The sequence below is a fragment of the Bombus flavifrons genome, chromosome 6 (genome assembly GCF_040668555.2).
Source record: "Bombus flavifrons isolate JBK064 chromosome 6, iyBomFlav1_principal, whole genome shotgun sequence".
NCBI lineage: Eukaryota > Metazoa > Arthropoda > Insecta > Hymenoptera > Apidae > Bombus > Bombus flavifrons.
Genome location: NC_138447.1, coordinates 936,454 through 960,000, shown reverse-complemented (window position 1 = coordinate 960,000; position 23,547 = coordinate 936,454). Strand labels below are relative to the sequence as shown.

Sequence of the window (23,547 nt, the reverse complement as noted above, 5' to 3'; positions counted from 1 at the left end):
TTCCATCGCTTTCCAACTGGACAACGATATACCGCAACTCGCCTAAACGTTGCTGCGCCAAGCGGATGCCCAAATTTTCCTTTGGATCTCTCTTGTTCAGTTGTACCAATCGACATCGTCTAACCCTCTTCGGTGGTTGAATTATGTCACTGAGAAACCTACTCTTGTCTTGTTGTAATCTCATTCGATGCGGTGAGATATCCAGCGATTTTGGTGAACTTTGCAACGCACTCAGCCCGTTCCCGCAAATTGGAAACTGAGAATTCATCATGACATCATCGTACGTCTGATGAATGCTCGGCAGCAATCTCCCCGAATTACTCTGATGCCATCTAAGCCCGTCTATACCGTCGTTCAATTCAGACGTGCCAGCCCGAACATCTGCCTCGGAAAGCTTTCTCATCCTGGTATCGTTGCTGTTCTCCTGTTCTTGGCACTCGCTGGGAGTAGAGCTCCTGATAGGCTTCTCCAGTTCCGAATCGACCACGCTGCTAGTATCCGAACTATCCGTACACTTTAAACTTAAACCTTCATTTTCCGAAGCTGCCGCTGACTCTCCTCTAGGCCCATCACTGTCGTAGCCAGACTCGTTCGAGCTGACGTAATGAGAGGAAAGCCTCTGCTCACCACTAGGCGCGGAGTTCCGTCTGTGGCTCCTCAACGCTGCCACCATGTCCAGGTCTACGTTTAACGAGGACGTCTCGGAAAATCGAGACTCGTTGATCCTTCCGGCAAAGTCGACTCTATCCTGGCCAGTTTCTGGATGCTGAACAGTTGCGTTACCTCGAAGAGACATCGGACTGCTATCGTACGAATTGTAGCAGCCCGTATCTTCCTGCTGGAAGTTGTCGTCAATCCTCTCCAAATGACCAGGGTTTAGACTGTACCTATCCTCGCATCTGCTCGAACTCCTCCGAAACTCAGTGTACGAGTTCCGTCCGCTTTTTGGGGTGGGTTGTTCCTGAGACTTGTTCGGATTTCCCCTAGCCAAGTTGCCGTTCCTGGTGCGACGACGTCCAAGCGTGGTCGTTCCGGTATACGTATCCTCGATCTTTAACGCGGGAAAATGTTCCTCAGAGGCAGTCTTGAACAGTCGTTCGTCTTTAGAGGCGAACGTACTGTGACGTTCCTCGGGTAGGACGGATAGTTTCGACCGTAGGAAAGCGTAGGGAAAGCTAGACTTCTTGGCTTCCTTGAAGTCACAGCTACTGCTCTTCCGCATCGGTGATTCGTTTCGGGACTGACCAAAGTCACAGGGACTGAAGCTCGTTATCGATGGGTTTCCCAGGGAATATAAGCTCGTGGTAGCGTCTCCGATATGCTCGTCGAACGCGTCGTCATTTTGACGATCTGCCAGATTGTCGCAAGATACGGTTTTATCCTTGCGGTTCGAGATCTGTAAATCGATCCCTTCCGAGGGATCGTCTCCCTTTACGTAAGTCGGGCTGGTGTTCAGCTGACTAGTGCTACAACTTCTAAACAAATTTTCCTTCTCGGTGGTCTTTAGTCTCTCGTCCATGTTTTGCGAACGTCTGTTACTTCTCGCCGAGTTGAGCATTCCCGTGGAACCCATGCGGATGAAGAACGATTTAAAGGGAGAAGGTGATCTATGGAAAGTTCCCGGTATTCTCTTTTCTAGCTTGCTATCTTGCTTCAGATCTGACACTGACTTGTCCGTTTTCGGGCTAATATTGTTATTGCTAGCTGCCGTGCAACTGTTATTGTTATTAGCGTTACCGTTTCCGGCATCGGACCTTTCGGAAATGGAGCAGATCGTTTCGCGGGAACCAGCCCGCCGGAACGAATCTATCTTCTTGCTCATTCTACGACCCCAGACTCCAAAACTCGAGCCTGAAAAAAAGCGGAGTGTCATGTCACTACCATTTGTGCGGAGTCTGTGAAATACACATACTCTATTATTCCAAAACAATTAAACGTCTAATATTTAAAAACAGTACCATAATGAGTACACGTCGTAATTTAAGAGAAGTAAAGACTCATCTTCGCTATGCAGAAGTGAAAAATTTCGGAGAATTGAGCGGAGCAAACATTCAGCTGCTCGAGTCGCAGCAGTCGGGTAAAAGAAGAGATACCGGGCCATCCCGCGAGACGAAAAACCACCGGTCGGCATCCTTATTCGCGGTCGACATATGGTCGTCCCCAGGAACGGGTAAGAGGAAGTCGGGTATGCGCGACAGAGGCAAGCAGGTCGACCGATGGTTCCGCGTATTTTGGGACTACTTTTTCGAGGTGTGAGCCCGGTTAACGGGGCCGGGCCATTCGCTCCTATACCATGGGAAACAATTGTCAGGCTGCTCAGGTATCGGGTACACGTGTTTTGCGATAACGCTCGCGCAACAGACGGACTGCCGACTCGTGATACGACCTCGTTAACCCGTCGCCTCGCGATTTCTTTAATGGTTGCTCGTGTGCGCGCCACGCTTCGTTATTTAACCGATCCAGCAACTTGATAGATATATGTTTCGTCTGAGAAATCATCGAATGCGTAAGTACTAACTATTGAAAGTTGGCTTTTAGAGCTGTAGGTCAGGGATTAATTGGTCAATGGCTTGCAGAAAGGAATGAATAAGCTTTAATAAATTGCCTGGTAAATTGCAAGCGATCCTAATTTTATAAGCATTTTGTTCCTATTTTATTCGAAGGAATAGCTTTCGTAGATATTGTTTGAAAAAAAGTATCATTATCTGTCGAATATAAGCTGGCTTATGGTAGCATGCAGAAGTGCGACTTTTTTAATTAGGAGGAAAAATTGTAGGCGAATTTGAAGAGTTGGAAGTTCAGACCTCATTAACAAGGCGCCTTTTGCATTTCTAATATGACGAGATGCCTTTGTAGGTTATAACGAGGAATATTCATGAATTGAAGAAAGAAATGAGTTTAAGTAACACCACACTATGTCTATCTGGAACGTAACATATTTGTGATGAATACGATATCGTTACGTGACTGATCAATTCTGCCGAAATTAATTTTCACACAATCTATCTTCGTCTAACGAAGATTTTACCAATAGACTTTCGAATATTCGAAAATTTGAGAAACTAAGAAACTTATTGTATCTGTTTCGTCTGCTTTATTTCACAGTTCTGAAAAAGCGAGAAGCAAAACGGGGCCAAAACCTGCTTCGCGCAATATTTATTTGATCAGATTCGTACGATGCAATAACATACCCGTCCTTATTTAACTCGCGGCTGTATTAATATTAAAGTTTCGTTCCGGCTCCTCGGACGTATACTACGCCATTATGTTCTAATGCAAATTGAAAGACAAAAAAATAAGAATAAATGGCACAATGGGGATGCGACTCGTAATTCTTCGAATTAATCTCGCGGGGATAAAACGAGAGAATTCATGATAAATCGAACACGGCGTGACAAGTGCGATGACTTACACTCTCATTAAGGTAACAAGTTGCATCCGTGCACCACAGTGCACAATTAAAGCGTGCATGTATTTCCATATGAACGCTATCAGCGTCATATACAGTACGGCCGCGATGACGGTGAAGCGTCATCACTTTATCCTTGATTAATTAGTTCCTTAATTAATCAAGCACGGAACACCGCTCGACGTAACGATAATTATATTGAGCGACGCGATAAAAATGATTACGGTTACTTTTGTTCGTGCTATAGCGAAAGATATTGAGAAAGTGACATTGATTTTCAAATAAAAATTAACGTAAGTGAAATATACCATGGTCTTGGTAAAAGATCGCGACTAACGGGATGTAGTTTGAATCGATTGAAATAGATTTTTAAACGTGAGATTCTTTATGGAAATTATAATATTTGTAGTTTTGCGTAGAATGTAATTTTGTAAGCGATGTTCTTGCAACTGATAACGATGCACGAAACGTGAAAATAAATGAGAGTTATTTATTCTATATCTTTTTCCATTACGTAACAAAATGTCATCTCTTTGGAAAACCACTCATATTTCTGTAAATCGTTCCCACTATTTGTCACGACGAGTGATTAATCTTCGTATTTCACTTAATGTTTCTTATTTCAACACCAAAGTCACGACAGCATATTTCATTTCGCGTGGAAGTTCAGTTTTTATAACATGTGCATCGCGCGTGCAAATAAATGTATAAGCTAATATTCGTTATTATTTTAATTTAATTAGTGACTGTGTTGAGTTACTATATAATTTTCCAGGTCATTCTATGCTGTAAAATACTATACATAAAACATTAAAGTTTATGAGATCGAAATTATACGCTACTTACATGATTTACATTCATTTATATTAATATCATTAAGAAAACCTTGCTGTTTACTTTAAACAGTCAATAATATAAAAAAGCAAAACGTAACTACGTTTTAGATAACCTTTTCAATCTTCTATTACAAAGTATCAGTGCAGGTTAATCATATTATAACAAGCTTTTTCTTGATAATAATTTGTCGAGATTAAATATACTCGCTTTACATCTGTAGGATAGCTTAAAATCTTTGTATCGCAACATGTAACCTCAAGAACGTCTCGCAAGACAAACATTAACAGTCTTTCGCGTGTTATCATAAAACGTACATAATATAACTATCTTATCTATTATCATTACCACAAATTACATCTTAATAGAAACCTATCCTCTTTAATTCTGCAGATTGCAACTCTAATTTGAACAACCTATATAACCTCCATTTTCACATTTCCTAAAACAATTCCACCCGTAAGAATAAAAACACCTTTGAGTTATCTTATTTAACCGCGAACTTCTACATGGCTGCTAAAATCCAAGGTAAACAATATCTAACGAGCCGAAGGAATGTTGCCGTAATTAAAATTAACGTTATTAACGATCTTCCATGAGATCCTATTTAATCTAAGTACTTGAATCTCCGCTATGAAAATAAAGCAAAATTTTTACGAGGGAAAAACACATTATGGACATCGTAACCTTGTTACAAACGCGACTGGTGAATACGGCACTCGTACGGTACACACGTTATCCTCAAAACTCGCGTTCCTGTCCATTAATCCACTGGACACATAATGATAACGCGTTTTAATAAATTAATCGTATCATGTGTATTCTACCGTATCGCGATAATGACACGTCGAACAGATCCGTTAAATCAACAGCTATTTAACGAGCGTTTTCGCGAATAACAAACGAACGATAACGCAAACGCTTGAGTTCTACTCTCCGACGTTGAGCAGCGTTGTTAAGCGTAATTTTTAAAATGACACGCGCAGATGTATGTCGGTGGTCGTTTAATAGCCTTTTTAAGAATTACCTAGGAACGTATGGTCCTGCCAGTGTCGAAATGGTTAAGACAGTCACGAGCCCTACGAAACATTGAAACTTTTCCACTTGGCGACTTCGATATTCCGACACAGTTTATTGTCCTTCAAAAAATCTCAGCCGTGGTTCAAAGTTGTCAGAATCGTCGACTCGCTCTGCACGCTTCGAACGTATCGTCAAACAAAATCTCAAATCGGTTGACTGTTAAGAAAAATCGCGCTTCGTCAGTGGTATATTTCGCAGTCAGTATCAGTGAGTCGTTTATCATCCAGGGATAGAAAATCTCCTTCAAACAGTCAATTCAATTACAACATCCAAAGCAACCTTCTCTCTTTCTCTCTCTCTCTCTCTCTCTCTCTCTCTTTCTCTCTTCCCCTCCCCCCAGCTCGCTGGTATTTTGCTTTTCAAGACGAGTCGAACGAGTGGAAGTTCGCGAGGAAAAAGCTGAACGAAACGCGTCACCGCTAGTCACCGAGGGTACACTGTTTCCAGGGAGGAACAAGAACGGCACTAAGAGCCGACAACGCGTTATAATCCGCACTTTAATTCTAGAAGAAGGCACCGTAACGCGGGCAGACGCGTGGCCTGTTATAAACCGAGGCTCCGACCCGACAAGTAGTTTCACGATGCTTTTTGAAAGCGAGACGCTCGTAAGCGCCTCACTTTTGCTAATTTTCGAAATATTCGTGAATGCTTAATATGTACGTTAAGCGTCGTTCACATTGTCGTACGTTTGAATTTGTACTGCCCGGTCAATCGTAAGAATCGAAGATGCTAATGTATGGTACAAAGATGTGACTGCGCGATGAACCGATAAGATGTAACTTCGTTGAATATCGTAATCCACGCGGTTGCCTACAACAATCTTTTACTATTCCTCTATTTTCCAGGCGTTAATTATTCAGACATTTTTTTACCAGAGAATCTGAACGATACTTTATTTTATGATTCATTACTGTGCACTTTTGCAAATCACTCTTTTCGCTTTGACCGTTTTATCAATTTATTGCTTTTAACGAAAATTAAATTATTGACACTAAACATTAAATTATTAAGAGATCATTTCTTAGGAATATCAAATATTCACATATATATACATATTCTTTAACGCATTTTACGTTAACGATATACAAATAGATCCATTTAACGTTGGCAAACATTTCGAAAGTCCAAAGACACATACAGTGTGAAGAGATCTTTGACCTAACAAGCGTTAACGAGAGCAGGGACCATGTATATTTTAAGCTGATAAATGAAAAACACGAATGGAAAATTTATTTTCGATCTTGCTAAGTAGTTACGCTATGTTTGCGATCCTTAACCATTTTTAAAAGAACTAGCGGTTAATACTGAAAAAATAGAACAAAATTTATCGAGCTTAAAGTAGATTTTCCGATAGAAAAGAGTTTGAAAAGGATCGCATTCCAGAGCAAAGAATGTTGCACCTGCAAAGACATCCAGCTGCGCTTAGCTCGTTCTAACGAAGCGAGTGACTCGCGCCGCGATTAGTAAAAGGATGCGAAGTTGAAGCGTTAGCGGCTCATCGCCGGCTTTAGAAAGAAGTCAAACCACAGTATCGAACTTCTATACTGCTAGAGCAACAGTACCTCGGGACCCGTTGCCACGAGGCAAAAGACACCGAAGCCATCAGAGCATGCAATTCTGTTCGAGAGCACTTAGATTCGCCACATCAGGAAACGGTGTCCTCTGTGTGTATTGGTCAACAAAGAAACAGACACGTGACCGTGATACTATCTCTTCCCTGGGGAAATTCTTTTTCCACATTCTCGTTCCAAAAGCTTCTTACAGATAAACGATTTTGAGTAATCATTCTTTTTGTCTTATTTCTTTGATTTCGTTTCTTTGAAATTTATATTATTGTTATTGTTAATCGTAAGATATCGAGTAGAATAATCTTCCTTCAAAGAGGTAGTAATATCGACAAATATTTAGCTGAATAATCCATAAACGTAGCTTTCTCTATATGAATAAACCAAATTGCCTAAATTCCCACTTCTCCTAAAATCCCGATTCTTTCTCGCAGCGAAATAAACTCCGTTATCTTTAGCTAACTGCAAACAATATAGGTATTTTCATATATAGAAGCAACGAAGAAATGTTCAGTTAAGATGTATTCGCCTGACAGCAGGCCGACCACTCGGCAAAGTGTTAATTTGTTAATTTCACGTGACGCTTGCGCCACAGTGAGATGCTTTAAAGCAGTTGACCCTCGAACTTTCATACACGCGTACCATCTCGAACTGTCTTCGTGCAATTTGAATGTGAAAATCATGGCTCGCTCGTACCTACTCCACGAACACGAATACAAACACGAACTCGTCTCTTTTTCCCGATGATCGCCACGTCCTGCCACGCCGTTCTAGAGCTGGTTAAGGCTCGTTCTGGTTTGAACGTGCGTCGCATGCGACGCTTACCGATTTTGTAAATGAATCGCTTTTGTTGCCGATCGAACCACAGTCTGTACCGTAACGACCAAAAGGGTAACCCACGGTTAACTGTATTCTTTTTTAGCCCGTTATCATGGCGCCCGCGGTCGATTACTCGCGTGAAACACGATAACGACCACGATTATCCACGTCATTTAGCGACTCCGTCACACCTCTTCGAGTAGTAGAAACTACCGGGCCAATTAAATTGATTTAGATCTTCCGATAAAAGTGGAAAAGTCAGGCAACGATACGTGCGCCCAATAATGTTGCTTTTATGAAACTTTCACACGTCATTCCGCCGCTTAATAAATTAACACGATGCTTATTTACCAAAGCTAGCTTTTTAATTTCTTGATCGATCGTCTAAAATTCTTGGTGAGTGTTTCGTCCAAGATCTGCTAGTGTGGACTCTTCAGTAAGGCTCTCACCTAACAGACCTACACCTTAGACACAACGAGAAAAGACAGAAAGAGTGCAAATTTTTGGTTACAAATGAAATATCTTAATGCTATTAAGTATAGAAGCTATCTAGAAGAACCTAGAATAATACATTCCACTGTAATTCTGTACGCTAAACCAACTTATATCTTCCATAACCACCGACTGCACGTTAATAATTATTTGTAAACATCGAATTATCCAAACTTGTAACGTTCATTGTAACGGACAAGTTTGACAGCATATTCCTGCTGCATGAGACTATTTTAAACTCGAATTTTTTAAATTAGTCAAAATTATAATACGCGATATGGAAAGCTAACAGTTTCTAATAACACCGATAAGAAAGATATCAAAAATAGGCACAAATTGAGGAAAATGTAAACCTAGGTAATAGATAGTTCGCTACGGTCTATGATTACTGCAGCAGAAAGCAGTAATCTACCTATGATATTAATGTAAAGGAGCTAGAACTAAGATTGCTAGCCAAAGTTACTTTGCACAAGGAAAACGATTGATCCGGATAATTGCACAATATGTGTTTTAGCAACAAGAAAATTTTGTACGTTGAAACCATTACCTTGCTAGTCTGTTCGAATGCATCACAATAGATGTAATTTCCGTTCATCTACAAGCATAGTACACGAAATCATTGCTGTAGAATATTTCCACGTTGGATTTGCATTGTTACTTCGAAACATTAGCTGCTGTACTCATATAGAGTATCATATTCTTAGTATTATGATAGTACGTATTATGCTTATTAATTGCACCTGAATGAACTTTGAGTATTCTGCGCATCCTGTGGTCGCGCTATAATAATTCATAAATTGCGCAACCGTTGTTCATCGTGATGCAACCTAACCCGCATTCCTCTATGTAACAAACATTTCGCTCCTTCGACACATGGAGGTCGTGAGATAAGTCGAAAAATTTAAAGATGCTCGTCTAGGTGAAATCGCTCGATCGATGCGGAGCGAGGATCGCGAGTTGGGTTCGCGGATTCGTGCCTCTCAGGAAGAACAATCCTACGAGTAACTTTACATTTTTCGAAGAAAAATAGCCGAAACATTCCTTCTATTCGTCGCGAGTTTAGAAAGCCGATGAGTGATGACAACATTATGCGTTCCAGACACGTTTCGATGGGTTAAAACGGTGTCATTGCCTGCGACGGTGACAATGAATGAAGATTTTATGTAGTATTCGTTGTGATAAGGTAGGAGAAGATGGAGAGCCGATTGAGAAATTTTGCAATCTCTTAATACATCGATATAACTTTTGTCAGGAAATTAGATGCACGACATTCTTTAAAAACTTACGTCAAAAATATAAAGCATGATTTATTATAAAATTTACTAAAACATTCATAAAAGCTATAAAAGAATGCCTCTCCGCTGCCTCATTTATTTCTTTTTTATTCGTAACATTTTGGAAATATGAGGAAACGTAACAGTCATTAAACGCGTCCTCGATAGCTAAACGCTTGTTAAACACGAGAAAACCGATGGCGTTTATTTGTCCCTATGGATAATTATGAATTTCTGATTTCGTTAAATGTATTGTAAATCACGTCATTGACTACTTGTACCCAGTCGTCAACATGAACCATAATTTGTTTGATTGCCGACAAGATTACAACGTCGATTTCGCTACGATGTCCATGCCTAAGATTGTGCGCAATTACAACACCGAAAAGAAGAGTGAAATAAGTCGAAACCTGCAGCGATAGATACGCTGCTTGCCGCGAGATACTCAATAAACACAAAGTGACAAGGAATATGTATTATTAAAAATGATCGATCTTGCTTCTCATGTAACCTACGTAGCCTTTGAAATTTTTTACGCCACCTCATTTCACATATCGTTATGCATTTCACAAGGAAAAGCGAATACTTTTTACTGTAATTTATCTCTGTCAATAGCAAATTTTTCTATTTTACCCTACCTTTGTTCGTTTTATTATCGTACGGAAATATTTACCACGCTGTTTCTCGGGCTCGTGTTCGACGATGAACGCAGGAACGGCCGTGACCATTTGATAATCGGCCTCGGCGACGTCTTGCTCCTGTTCCTGCTTAGTGGCGAGCAACGCTTGCATGGCGCTCGCGTCCCCGCAGCTTCTCCTGGTGTACTTCGTCCTCGAAACCCTCAGCAGGGCGGCTGGGCTGATGCTCTGACAGTTGTCCCGCGGCGTCGACGTTCCCGGTGGCTCGTCCAGGGTCGTCGGGCTCGACAACGAAAGGGCCACGTCGTCAGCACTATGGCGCCTTGATTTTGACAACCGTTTAAACATTCTGCCACCTGGAATCCAATCCACATGTTCCTGGCGATTAGTTTCGGTGTGGAATCAATGTAAAATTATACAATTAAGTATATCAAGTATATTTCAATTAATTTCTTCGAAAATTGATACTCTAATTTGAAACGTTGAATATATTATGAAACCAATCGGTTCATCTAGTTTTTATCGTAAAACGATAAACGTAGCTCAATCTTTATAGCATTCGATTTGAAGTAACGGTCACGTGTAACGCTTGGCATCGATCGCAGGTCAAATTCCTGTTCATGAACGCGAGCTACCTTGAAATTTAGCTTCCCCTAAAAACCAACAGTCACGTAAAAACAGCAACAAAGAGGCCGTATTCGTTACAATATACTAGTGAATGCGCTTCGATCCGTAACTTTCCAAGTACGATTTACCGTTCAATCCTCTTGGACGCAGCCAATATATCGTGGCTTTTTGCGATTCGATGGGAGGCAACGATGAACTCGATATAAATCACCGACCGACTCGAATCATAGCGATCAAATTCGTTCGGAAGAATAACGCGCGCGTTATATACGTACTCGTGTTTCAGAGCGTAGTTCACCGAATACTTCAAACGAAAAAAGGAGGAACCTACGTGGAAAATAGAAAAACCATAGCCGGAAGAAATAACCGTTGTCTCCCGTAGATGTGTCATACTTTGTTTTTTTCATCGATGTTTGTTCAATTTCTATAACAGGATTTTCCTTTTCTGATCAGAACAAATATTATGGTTGATTGCAATCCGATTGGAGAGATAGCAAGAAGACGACTGAAAAATGCAAAAAAATAAAATCTAACTCCCGACGTAAATATCGTAGACTACTTGTAAAAATATTACACGTCGCCAGCAATTTGCCATGATTTTCCATGGATACGCCTTTCCGCGGAAATTGAAACCGTAGGAAAAGCGAGATCTAGAAAAGTTCGCTCAACGGGATGATGACAGGGAATATACTGAAACTTTTTCCTCTACTTTTTCCTTCGTTTACTTGTTCCATGCCGGCTGTTTCTCTTGTTGGAGCGTGCACTCATGTAAGCTTCGTCATACAGCTAGAGAGAGCAAGAACCTATTCAATGCACTTCGAAGGTCGTGTCGAATGCAATGATACGAGCACGAGACCGACACGAAGCCACCAGCAATCTCAGGATTATTAATATTTCGTCGATGTACACTGCTCTAATTGGAGTATCGTAAATGAGGTAATTAAAAGAGAATCTCTCATGAATTCTGTACACGGTTTTCGCACACTTGTGTCTGTAAAATTAACGCTTTTGCGTTTTTTATATATATAGTAAGTTTATAATAACAGTTTAAGCAACTTTTACAAAACTTTAAACAAGAAGTTTCAACAATTCGAATAACTTGAAAGCGATAAAACGCTACTATCGCACTATCTAAACGTCGCTTTTTATTAAATGGGAACGAATGTTTGCATCTCCAACGTTTTTCGATATTGAGGTTTAGCTTATAAGACTCTATTGAAAGTCTTCCACTTTGACGCAAGAACGAATTCGACGTTCGCCATAACTTGCAATTGCAACAAATAAACGAAAAACTCACTGCATTCTTCCGTTATTCTCTCCGAATTCTCTATGTACGTATATTCAAACTTCGTCATACGACCAAAGAATCTATAAAATTGTTCAACCATAACTAAGAAATTTTAGCCAATGAGCGGTTATGAAACGCGTATCATCATTGTGACATGATCGAGTTGGTACTATAACGCAACTACGAAATTACGTTATTAACGTTCGAGTTTATTGTCCGTGTATCTCTGTTTTACATTAAGTTATTAGTGTAGCTTAACCAAGTAAAGTATTTGACAATCGTATCGATGTGGACGATAATAGTCGCACTAGCTATCGAACTCGGCGAAAACGAGGGAAAAGCGACGGTCAAAAATAGGAGATCGCAGCCGTGGAAACGTCCCGTGTAATAGGGGCATTACGGCGATCGCAAGATATTATTTTCGAACGGCGCGGCGCGGCGGTAGCGCGGCTGCATGGAGAGCAATTAACTTCTCTCCTCGCGGTCGGGTACGAAGGCCGCTCGCTATTATTTATTTTCCTTCACCAAGGTCCTCTGGTTGTACGGTCAGGAGTCTAATGCACAGCCGAGAGACACAAGGCAACGGTCAACGGAACTCCCGGCAGAAAGAGACGAGGCAGAACGTCTTTCTCGGTGTGAACGTCCCGTTCCTGCAACCCTCCCACGCAACCCGCCCCACTCTGCTCTTTTCTCGTTTCCGTTCCCCAGCGTATTGCGGTGTATAATAAACGTTCTTCGATTATTAATCGAGATTTCTCACCTCGCGAACGAGATACCTCACGAACTGGTTTCTATTTATTCTTGACGATTCTTCGAACCAGGCATCTCGTGAGTCGAAGTTCCATCTTTGTAATATACCAGGAAACTTTCTTATACGATATAGCCAAATAAAGCGACTAAATCTCTAATGAAAGTAGCACGTAATAATAGTTTAAAGTGTCGAAAGGCGGTAAAGAAATTGGCAATTAAACGATTAAGCTCGTCTCGCTGTTACCGCGTAAAGAAGAATTCGTATCCTCCCTCGACTTACGAACTTCCATTTAACCCGGAGCGTACTTTATGGCCTCTTTCTTACAATTACAGAAGTCGCCAACTCTCGTAACTCTCGTAACATTGGTATTTTTACGCAGTCAATTAGCTCGATGAGCGAGAAGGAAGGCCGCACCGCGCCGTGCCGTATCGCGTCGACCTCCTTATTCTTCCCCCCGTCTTGTCTTGCTCCGGCTCTTTCTTCGTAAATTAAATTTCGTAAATTAAACCGTTTTGCGGTGAAAGTGACCTGATTTTATCGACAAAACCAACGTTCAGGAAGAGGTTCCTTAAATGTTAACAAGATGCACATCGAGAGGAGATCGTCTACGATCATCGGACATCCGTCACCAACCGCGTTTCTTACGTTGTCGCTACTAAATTACATATATCGTTCCATCGATTTTTAGCAAAATAATCTAGGCTTCTTGCTCAACCGTAACGAATGCGATATTGCGCGCGACGCTCATTGACAGCAGTAGGTACCGAGAGAAGATGCGGATTTACCGGTTGGATAATAGCTCGATTCATTGGATCGGTCCTTTTGGTAAATGGTCGATCATTGGTCTGGAAAAGCAATAGTTTTGCCTTGTTTCTTCTTCGTTTATATCGTTTGAAAGAAACAATCAATTTATATTACACGGTGTGTTGTACCATAAGAAATTCTTGATTCAAAGCGGTGATACATAAAAGATGTTAAAAAAAATTAAATTTAAACGCCGTACATTTCGCAAAGCACATAAAGCACGAGAGAGTTTCCTGTAACATCGTTAAAATATGGCTGCAAGGCCCGTCAAAGAGCTATCTGATTCATCCCGACGTTTCATTAAGGAGTACATTATCGATCACAATGTAGATTGCATTTTACGTGATCGCGGGATGAACCGCTGCCAAGAGTAAAGAGAAAACTCCGAACAACCGCCGTTCCCTCGGTTGCCGTAATGGCCCGGCACTTTCAATTTTCATTTTTCTGCTTTTCAATTATGAACACGCTCGCGTGGTACCGCCGACGAACTGTCGGTTTCAATCCCCTTTCGTTGCCATGTTCGTCGCGGCGATTTCGCGGAGCAACGGCGCGTGCATTCAAAACGTCAGATTCTTCGCTCGCAAACTCCAGGCACGAAATTAATTCATGCGCGGTTTTTTCGTTCCTGTCGACGTGTGTATCGTGTCTGCGACGCGTGAACATCCACGCACTGTAACTTGCGTCGCACAATCGACAGATTGCGTCGCTTCTTTAAGAGGGCCTCCGCGTTTTCAAAAACATCTGAATCGCGACAAACATACAGTCTGCGGGAAACCAGATGAAACGTAGGTGAAAAAATTTATGAAAATCGAAGCTGTTACCATTTTTATTCGTCTGTGTAGAAATGATTCAACCGGTTTTAATAATCGGTAACTAAATATGTGAGTAAATAAATTGATAGCTAACAGCGGTATATAGCTATTGCTGCATCTGCGATTTTCATCGACGAAACAATAAAATTGAATCGGGTGAAACGGAATGTCGATGTCTCGAATTGTAATGCAAATAGTCGAAGACCATCTAAAATAGGTGAAGCCGCGGCATTCGGGTTGCACTCGGTCGAACGTCTTACACGTGGCTTAATGGAAAACGATTAGTTTTGCGGAATAAGCTGCTACACTGCTTAACGATCGTTGATTATCCATTTAAAGGACGGTTAATCAACCCGTGAAATCTTTATCAAAATCAGTGTATCTTCAATTTAATTAGCCAATTTCAACAGTGATAATAGTTTCCGATGAATGAATTCGATTTTACTCTGTATATTTAAAATGTAAGTGAAATATCTTTTTATCGGTAGCGTTAAATCGTAGAACTATGCAAGTGCGTTAGAAATAATTGATACGAATTAAGAAAGAATTAATTATTTATTCTCCATATAGTTATGTATCCTACCTAATTTATACTGTTTATATTTCATAATTCCGAATAGTAACGGATACTTTCTTAGTCCATGAAGGTTTTTGATTAGATCGCGATAACCCGACTCGTATCGATTAAAAGGCTTCCCCTGTCTCGTAAGAAAGCTCTCTTGAGACTAGTTCTTGTTACGAGCGCGAAGAATCTCTCATTGTTTCGCTTTATATCAGACAGTTCATCGATATTGTTGTGACTAAGGGCGTGGATAGCGACATGATCATAAATTTCACTTGAACTGGAGAACCTGAAATTTCGAGTAAACACCAATTATTTTCAGAAAGAGCTCACAGATCGCAAATGACAATTACGTATTGGTTTCAATCGCTATACTATTATGACTCCTAAATTTAAGTTACTTTTGATAAAGTAGACAATTAAATACCGTTTGCTCTTGCTATATTCGGATTTTAGTGCAAATTAGGAAATGAATTTCCATAGAAGGAATACATGCTATTGATGATGACACTACCACATATACAAATATGGTACCGTCTATGTATGAGAATGCAAAGGAACATTAATTGAGTGAAGAAATTCAGCAGACATCGAGCAAACGCCATGTAAACACGCATTGCATCTGCTCCAAACCAATCAAATCTCGACACAGTCTTATCCCTTACAACATACCTCATTCCAGGGGTTAGGGCATCTAAAAGAACACCTGAATCAGTATTCTTTATTCCAAAAGTTCTCGGCTTTGCGGAGCTTCCTCGAGGACAACAATCGTTGATCATCGTTCGACGACGAAGAGAGACCGGCGCATCAAGATCGATTCTTGTATCCCTCTACAGGCTGCACGTTTGTTTTTTATGGACGCGTCGACGAGTTAAACTCTCGTTCCAACGGGAAAGAAAACCCGTGTCGGACGCCCCGGCCCCCTAATTAACGCGTGCACCAGATAGCCGCAAAGAGTCGTTAATTCGCGCGGAAACCACCTGTCAGACACTCGAAGACGTGTTCCTCGTGTCTATTGGTCGACGTGTGACCGGTTTCATCGCGAGATTGCAAGCCACGGAACCGGCAGCGGCCGCGAAATCGACATGCCAGATCTTTGGACAGGGCCGAAACCCTTTTTCGACCGGAATACGTCGCGCCAATTATAATTGCGTACGACGGTAGGCTTTTAACCGATCGACGCTGTTGCCGGTTTAAATTAACATTTTGTGACAATATTTGACAGGCTAGATAGCCGACGTTGAAAGTAACTACTTTTGAATTACGTGCTAACCCAAGCGTTAATTCGTATCTCAATAAAGAAACGGAAAGCTAGAATAAAAGATTCAAATTCCTTTTACTTTTCAAAAAGAGCGGAAGGATATCTATCACGCGAGTACATCTTTTATTCATCGTACAAGATTTAGAAATCATAGTTACGTGCAAGAGAAAGCATGTAACAATTGACTGGCTGTTGACAGAAACCAAGCTGGAGAAAGAAGGAAGCTGCATCTTCGCTGAAATATACCGTAGATAACCTACGATCCTTCGTGACTGAAATTACAATTACGCCTACAATGTCTACTTTAAGCGAAAGTCAGTAGTAACTATTAAAAGCCAATTTACAACGAACGTTGTTAAAACATTTATGGAACATTTCATGGTAAAAAATGAGGGAAACGATGTACGCGCGAGCTCTCTCGAATATCTTCGCTACTCGTACACCTTTCGTGGCAAACAAAATGGTACCGAGGCCAGGAGCTTTATGTTGTACTAATTCGCGGTATTGATCGTATGTATTGATATCGATATGTATTGATCGTCGCAAATATGTTTTACGTGCACGGAAGCAATTATACGCGACAGAAAACCCGGTTAGATTGCAATTTTCTATTTGTATCGAAGAGAGCGTATCCGTTTTCATCGTTATTAAAAGGGAACTTTCCTTTTTGGAATTCTGGCGAACGCCAAAGTACCTTAGAAACACGGCAAGCGACCGGCCACGATGAAAGGATAAGCCGAATCGGCCGGTTTCGAGCCTCGAGAACGCTTTCGTTAAATATTCATATACGCGGTGCGAATGGACGGAACTAATGGTTAAGAATGATGAATGACGAGGCGAGTTGTGAAATGGAAAATGAAAATTTCTCGGCTATCCTCCTCTTCCCCTCTCTCTCTAGACATGTTCAACAATCGCCGGCTCACGAGAAATTATATCGTTCTCACTCGAAAGAGAACGGTAGGGGAGTAATTAAGTATTTAAAATCATTTGTAGCCTTTTTGGATGTGTCACACATTGCGTTCGGAAATTTCTAGGCCTACCATAAAAAATTATAAGCTCGCAAGATGTTGGAAAGTAATTGAAAATAACGGAGTCTGAATTTGCTAATTAGGTATAATAACTCGAGCCTGTGAATATTCTAAAAGTTTGATCACGTAATCTTTAGTGGATTAGAAATCTATTTATTGAAATGCATGGAATTTTTCAAAAATTTGGAGAAAAGGCACTTTACGTGACATTTTTTCTTCAAAACACTGCTTCCAAATTTTACGTAGATTCGGATCGCTACGTCGCACCACTGTACGCTTTCCATTAAACGAGAAACGATAGTTAGGAGAAGGAAGATGGAACGATAAAATACGACGTTAATAAAATGTAGGAATTGTGACAGTTAATCGGCAATAAAATTTCTTTCCTAAATGAGATATCGATCATTACTTTTATACTCGGCAGATTCGATTTCACGTGTTGCTAATTGACGTTTTATTTTCGAGTGTTTTACGATTTCCTCGTTGTACAGAAAAAATCACATTAATCAAAACTTTCAAAAGTCACCAAAAGTATCGTTTTATTTGACCAATTAACCGAGAGTGACCACTTTCGAGTTTTGGATTTATCTCTTGCTTTCGGTCCTACTTCTTTCCTTGCTTCCAATAACTTTGGACATCATTTTTCGACATGAGTGAAAATCAACCCATTGTTGCACCGCATCGGTTAGTTTCTGAAACAATGCGTGTAATTAAACCATCTTTTCGACTCGAGAGTAAACTTTCGCGCGACTTAAATCGGAATAAGTAAGTTTAATTCGTGTTATATATTAAATAATTGGTTTAATCAAGATAAAATATTTAATCTCTCTATTGGGCGTAAGAATATCTTTTGTTAAGAATTCTTGCAAATAATGTCCTGAGAACCTTGTATATCTAAATTAAACGGGACGTTTCTTCTTTCCTGCTACCTGAAATGCAATTCTAAACATTCTCATCGTTAATTTATAATGATAAATTGTCCCGTTTCATCAAGAAAGCCAGGTACACCAAGGTATGAATCTCGAAAACCGCCAATCGATTGATGGGATGAAAAATGACTTTTTTCTGTCTGGACTCATCGCCATTAAGAACGCCATCAATCAACATACGAAGGGAAAAAATTTTTCTCCGACTAGTTACATAAACCAGAAATTTTCTTCTCGGTTTCTGCCGATTTCTTCATACGCTATTGATACCTGTACTACTGCTTCTCCCAGTCTTGATAAACATGTCACGATATCTTCGTTACACGACGTATTGAATACAACTCGCAAAGAAATAGTGACATCACTCATTAATTATACGCGTAAGAAACGCTTTGTACTACCAAATCTGAGCCACCCTATTAAACGAACAGTATCGGGATCGGCGTATAAGCATACGGTACCTGCACATCTATATCTCATACAGGTATATCGCGTAGAGGTTAACAGCGATTTCAAAACGCTCGTTTCCGAGGACCAAGGTCTCCTCTCGATTGACCGAGAAACGCGCATAAAATCTTTCAACAAGTAACACCTAACCATCATCCTCCATCAGGTTACGCCGAACCGCAGACCAAACTCGGATTTAGCTTTATCGAGGCGCACCGATAAAACCACGAAGCCCTAGTACATCAGCGACAACAATTAAAATTAAGATTAAAAGAAAGGAAGACACAGGTGGGTCGGGTCTCGAGTTTGAGGGCGAACTACCAAACTTACGAAGAAACTTACGAGACGCACTACGCTTCAGGCTGGAGAAAGTCCTTGCGGTGGCTCCCACTGCTGTGCGACTGCAATGCTCCATCGTGCCATCGGGGGAATATTATTACACGATTTCACGTAACGCACGTGCCGAGTCAACTGACGCGAGAACACGTATATACCCGCGCGAGCTGACAACCAGCCTTTGGAGAAGAGAGATCATCGTCGGAGAAGTGAGTGCCGTACGCGCCTCGTAGGGGATCAATCACATTCAGACGCGTCCCAGGCCAGATGAGATCGGAAGAGAACGGATCGCTTCCAAGTTCGAACGCTTGATTTACCACTCTGACTTCGTGATCGAGGAGCATCCGCTTCCGGGATCATCGCGGAAGAAATCTAACGTGGACTACAAATACGACTAATCTTTGTCGTTAGAAACGATGACAGAATTAAATTCTATTTAAATACATCTATGAAGCGAGTTTGTATGTACACATGCTTATTTCAAAATTCCTTTCGTTTCACGCAATAACAATAAAGAAATCCTAATAGCGTAACGTGTTTAACTCGAACCAGGTTTCTAATAGGGAGAAATCTCGCGTCACGGAAATTCTTTCGATTTTTCCAGTTTTTCACGTAATACTTGACGAAAAATACGCCAAAAATTTTACTCGCCTTTAAAATCGCCAGCATAATAACTAGGTTCATAGAACGGCAAAGACGCTTCTCCGTGGTTGACCCCAACGAGAAATTTCTAAACATAGGAGAAACCTAACGAGATTTTATCGCGGAAGTTCAATCCTTTATTCCAAGTGGATGTTAAGTAGAACGTCATCGAATTTCTATCCCGCTCGGGTGCTCGTATAACCGTCTATGTAATCATCTTTCTCCAAGGAGATGCTTTTACGCGGGAAAATTGCAGCCTGCATTGTAAAAGTGTATACAGGGTAGCTTCGAAGTTTGCGCGCGAGATTAACATTCAAATATACATAATACTTATCGTTAAACGCATTTTGGAACGCGTGTCTAATTGATTGGCAAAAATAAAACAGAAATAAAATAGTAGATATACTTTTAAATGAAAAACAATTCGCATTTTCAATAGCTAAAAAAATAATATGTGTAATAGTATGAAACGTCCTATATGTCTTTAAATACTGCATGTGAAGATAAATAGTTTAGCGCGGAATTCACTTATATCATATTTATCCTCTTCAATCTCAATTTACGCAACATATTTAGAAATTCTTCCACATGCCGCAGATTTATCTTAACACCTTGGGACTGACTACATATTTGCAATAACTTTTTGTAGAATGCGGTCTAAACAGGGCTGTCAGTTTTCCATGTGCCGCTTTTAAAATATCATTAGCAGATAAGGATTTTTCTCTGCTACAGCGGAGTGTAGAAATTTGTATCGGGTCGAACGCGGAACTAATCGAACTTTCCATTTGTCCGATCGATAAGAATGGCATAGAAGGAGCGAATAATATCTATTTCGTCGCTAACCTATCAGCAATTTCTGTTATCTACGTTTCTCGCGTGATATATCACTCCTATTCGAGAAACTCTTTCTAACCGAAACGTATATCTATACCGGTTAATTACGTTTAATTGATCGATCTGTTTTCCTTTATCTACGAGGAAGTTTCACGGATGTTGAAATACCCGTGATACTTAAGCGGAACGCTCGCCAAACACGGCGAACAACGCATTTCTATTTTCACTCTTTCGCTCTTTCGAACAGAGCTACTCCACTTCTGCGAACAACGATTATGAAGTAACGTTAAACACAATTTTTTAGATCTATTCTCAGTCGGGCCGTCTTAGTTTTACTAATTCTATACAAGTAAATAAGGAGAACGTTAGTCCGCTTGCTATATTAATGCGGCAATTATCGCAATCGCTCTATCATTAATAACTGGATGTAGGTAAGTAATACGAAATTCCATTCCTGTCTATAAATCGTGAGTAAATTTTTTCTTCAAAGCGTAATGGTTTTTGTCACAATTCAGAAATACGTATACTTAACAATTTGAAACTCCAATCTTTTCAACGACAACTACATGTGAGATATTTATCTCGTATCGAGTAATAATCACGCACGAGACGCGGCATACGTTTATTTACAGTCATCATTTTCCGTACCAATGACGCGTGGCAGACACGTTCTTCATCCTTTCACTCGTGTAAATCGATCGGCTCTGCATTCTCGCTAAATCTTTTAGAATCTACGTTCGAAGCATACATCGTGTACAATCGCATGCATCCAGAAAATATTCGACCTTGCGTTTTTCTACCATTCGTCCTTCTGATAATCTTTGAAAGAATCTTGATTAACGTACGTTTCTTGAATGATGTATTATCTTATTTTTTCTAATTCTTTAACACAATTTTTAGTACGAGAGAATCTGCGAGAATTTTTGCTGCTTCGATTTAAAATATTTCTAGGTACTCTTGTATTCCGATTGATAATTAAAGACACGGAACGTTAAGATCTGCGATACAGAAAATCGAAAAATGATCCAAGAAGTTAAACTTTAGAGCCCATACTCGAGATGAAAGTCCGCGATGCGAAAGAGAGAGCAGCCTCGGATCTCGATTGTCACAAGCATTAAATCGAAACGAACATTCGCACCAGAATCCAGGATAATGATTTCGATGGCTATCGAGGCACAATGAGTCTGTGCAATTTTACGCAGATGCGGGATAAGTAAGCATCAATTATCGTTAACGTTAATTCGAAATTAACGTTGACCATAGCGAGAAATGATGGTTCCTGGCCGTTTGAGACCACACGAAGAAACTCTGTCATTTCGCATAAATACAAATCTGCCCATTAATTGTCGTTACTATAAATTATAGTATTATAAATTCGGCCTTTTGATCGTCAATTTAAACGCTATTCTCGCAGGCACAGAAGATATTTCTTCTTTGATGCTTCAACCGTGGCGCGACAGTCTGCGCAAACGCCCCTTTACATTCAATTACTCGTTAACATGAATTCCACACAGCTGAGAAATGAAATAGCGTTGGTCACGGTGTTTCTAATCGCTCTTCGCTCGGGGAGCTTGCTCGAATGTTTGCTCGTCTAGCCTTGTAGGTGTTCCATCGCTTACCGGTATAGTCACCCATTGTTTCCGTCGATTTTGTACACGTACTTCTTCATTTCCTTTCTAAGGGCTATATTAATTACAGTGATAGCACTTCAACGTTGAACGCGTGTTATAACATAGGGAAATAAGAATATTTGTTTTCGTTTTTCATTAATGTCTGTTTCCTTTATTCTGGATACTACAATAGATACGCAGTTACAAGTATAGCAAGTAAAATATTCTTCTTAATGGAAACTTTGCTATTTTCATATCATAAATTAAACAGAGATTTATGATACACACTTTTTTGCCGTATTATCTTATTCACAAACAACCGCATATTTCCTTACGATTGCCAAACAATTTACAACCACATTTTTTATACTAGATATTTATTCATCCCTATCATGCAATAAGATAGAACGCTGTTATTTCTCTGGGCGTCAAGTTCTTTCGATCTCGATTCTTAGAACACATCCATCGACTACTTGGGAAAATGACGCGGGCGATCCAATCGCGTAGCAATTTGCACGTGAGCGTTCAATAGACACGTCGATGTTGGTATGCGCTTTGTAGGCTGAGATTCAGACGCATTCCTTGCACAACCAGTAATTTAAGCAGCAGCCGATTGATATAATGCGACAGACGTAATGTACCAGGAATCAATCGCGAGTGTCAACGAGTAACCACGCTCTCTTAGAATGTCACGTTCGACTGAAAAAAAATTCTATCGTCAAAAGATGCAAGTAATTTCGATTCGCACGAGCGCTGATGTTCCGCACGTTACTTCCAATACCTGTGCATCTTTTGCAATACTTGCGTTTCTAGATATTTATTTGGGAAATGTTTCTGCACGTTCTCGTTTGTCGTTATATTCCGTAGGATATGGCGAATGAGGGTAGAATTAAAAATAAAAATTGGCAATAGAAATAACATCGACAAGATATAATTCCCTATAACTGTAATTCTGTAACCTAATTCACCTACTACGATAACTTTTTCCTTATCAGCGATTTACATATTTTTAATTCAGTTTACGTATTTCGGTATTTCTTATCGTAATTTTAATTCAATTCCTTGCACTCCATAGATTTTACTGCGGCATCCATCAAATATGTTCCCGTCTCAAGTTTGACTCGATTCACAATATCTGTGCCATATCTCCTTACAAACCTAATTGAATTCACCCACTACAAATACTTTCTTTTTAACCAAGATCTCTATATCTCTATAATCCAATCCATGAGTCATAATGTTTCTTGGTCTCGAATCAATTCTCTGGACTATATATGTCTTGGTACAGCTTTAATCGAATTCACGATACTCAAATCTTTTAACCCACTTCGGACTACTTGTTTCTGCCTCTCAAAGTCAGGACAACACCCCTTCTATCCATTATTTTTCTTTACATCTATTTCAATATTTCTTGTCCCAATTGTCCGAACCGATAGACCATATTACGCTCGCGATACTTCGACATAGGGTTCGATCAACTTCTCGTTTCTATCTCGGCTCGAATCGTG

General features: G+C 40.3%; 1 protein-coding gene across 2 annotated transcripts in view; it reads right to left on the bottom strand.

Moving 5' to 3' along the window:
• The window catches only part of LOC138180528 (uncharacterized), a 77,691-nt gene that overhangs the window by 3,007 nt on the left and 51,137 nt on the right, over positions 1-23,547 (bottom strand). For both annotated transcript variants that reach the window (XM_069114462.1, XM_069114460.1), the window contains 2 exons: positions 10,147-10,467; positions 1-1,851 (listed from right to left, as the gene is read on the bottom strand). The exon at positions 1-1,851 is cut by the window's left edge and continues 10 nt beyond it. In XM_069114462.1, the coding sequence (XP_068970563.1) occupies positions 1-1,851; positions 10,147-10,459 (2,164 nt within the window). In that variant the 5' untranslated portion in view covers positions 10,460-10,467. The remainder of the gene's footprint in view (positions 1,852-10,146; positions 10,468-23,547) is intronic.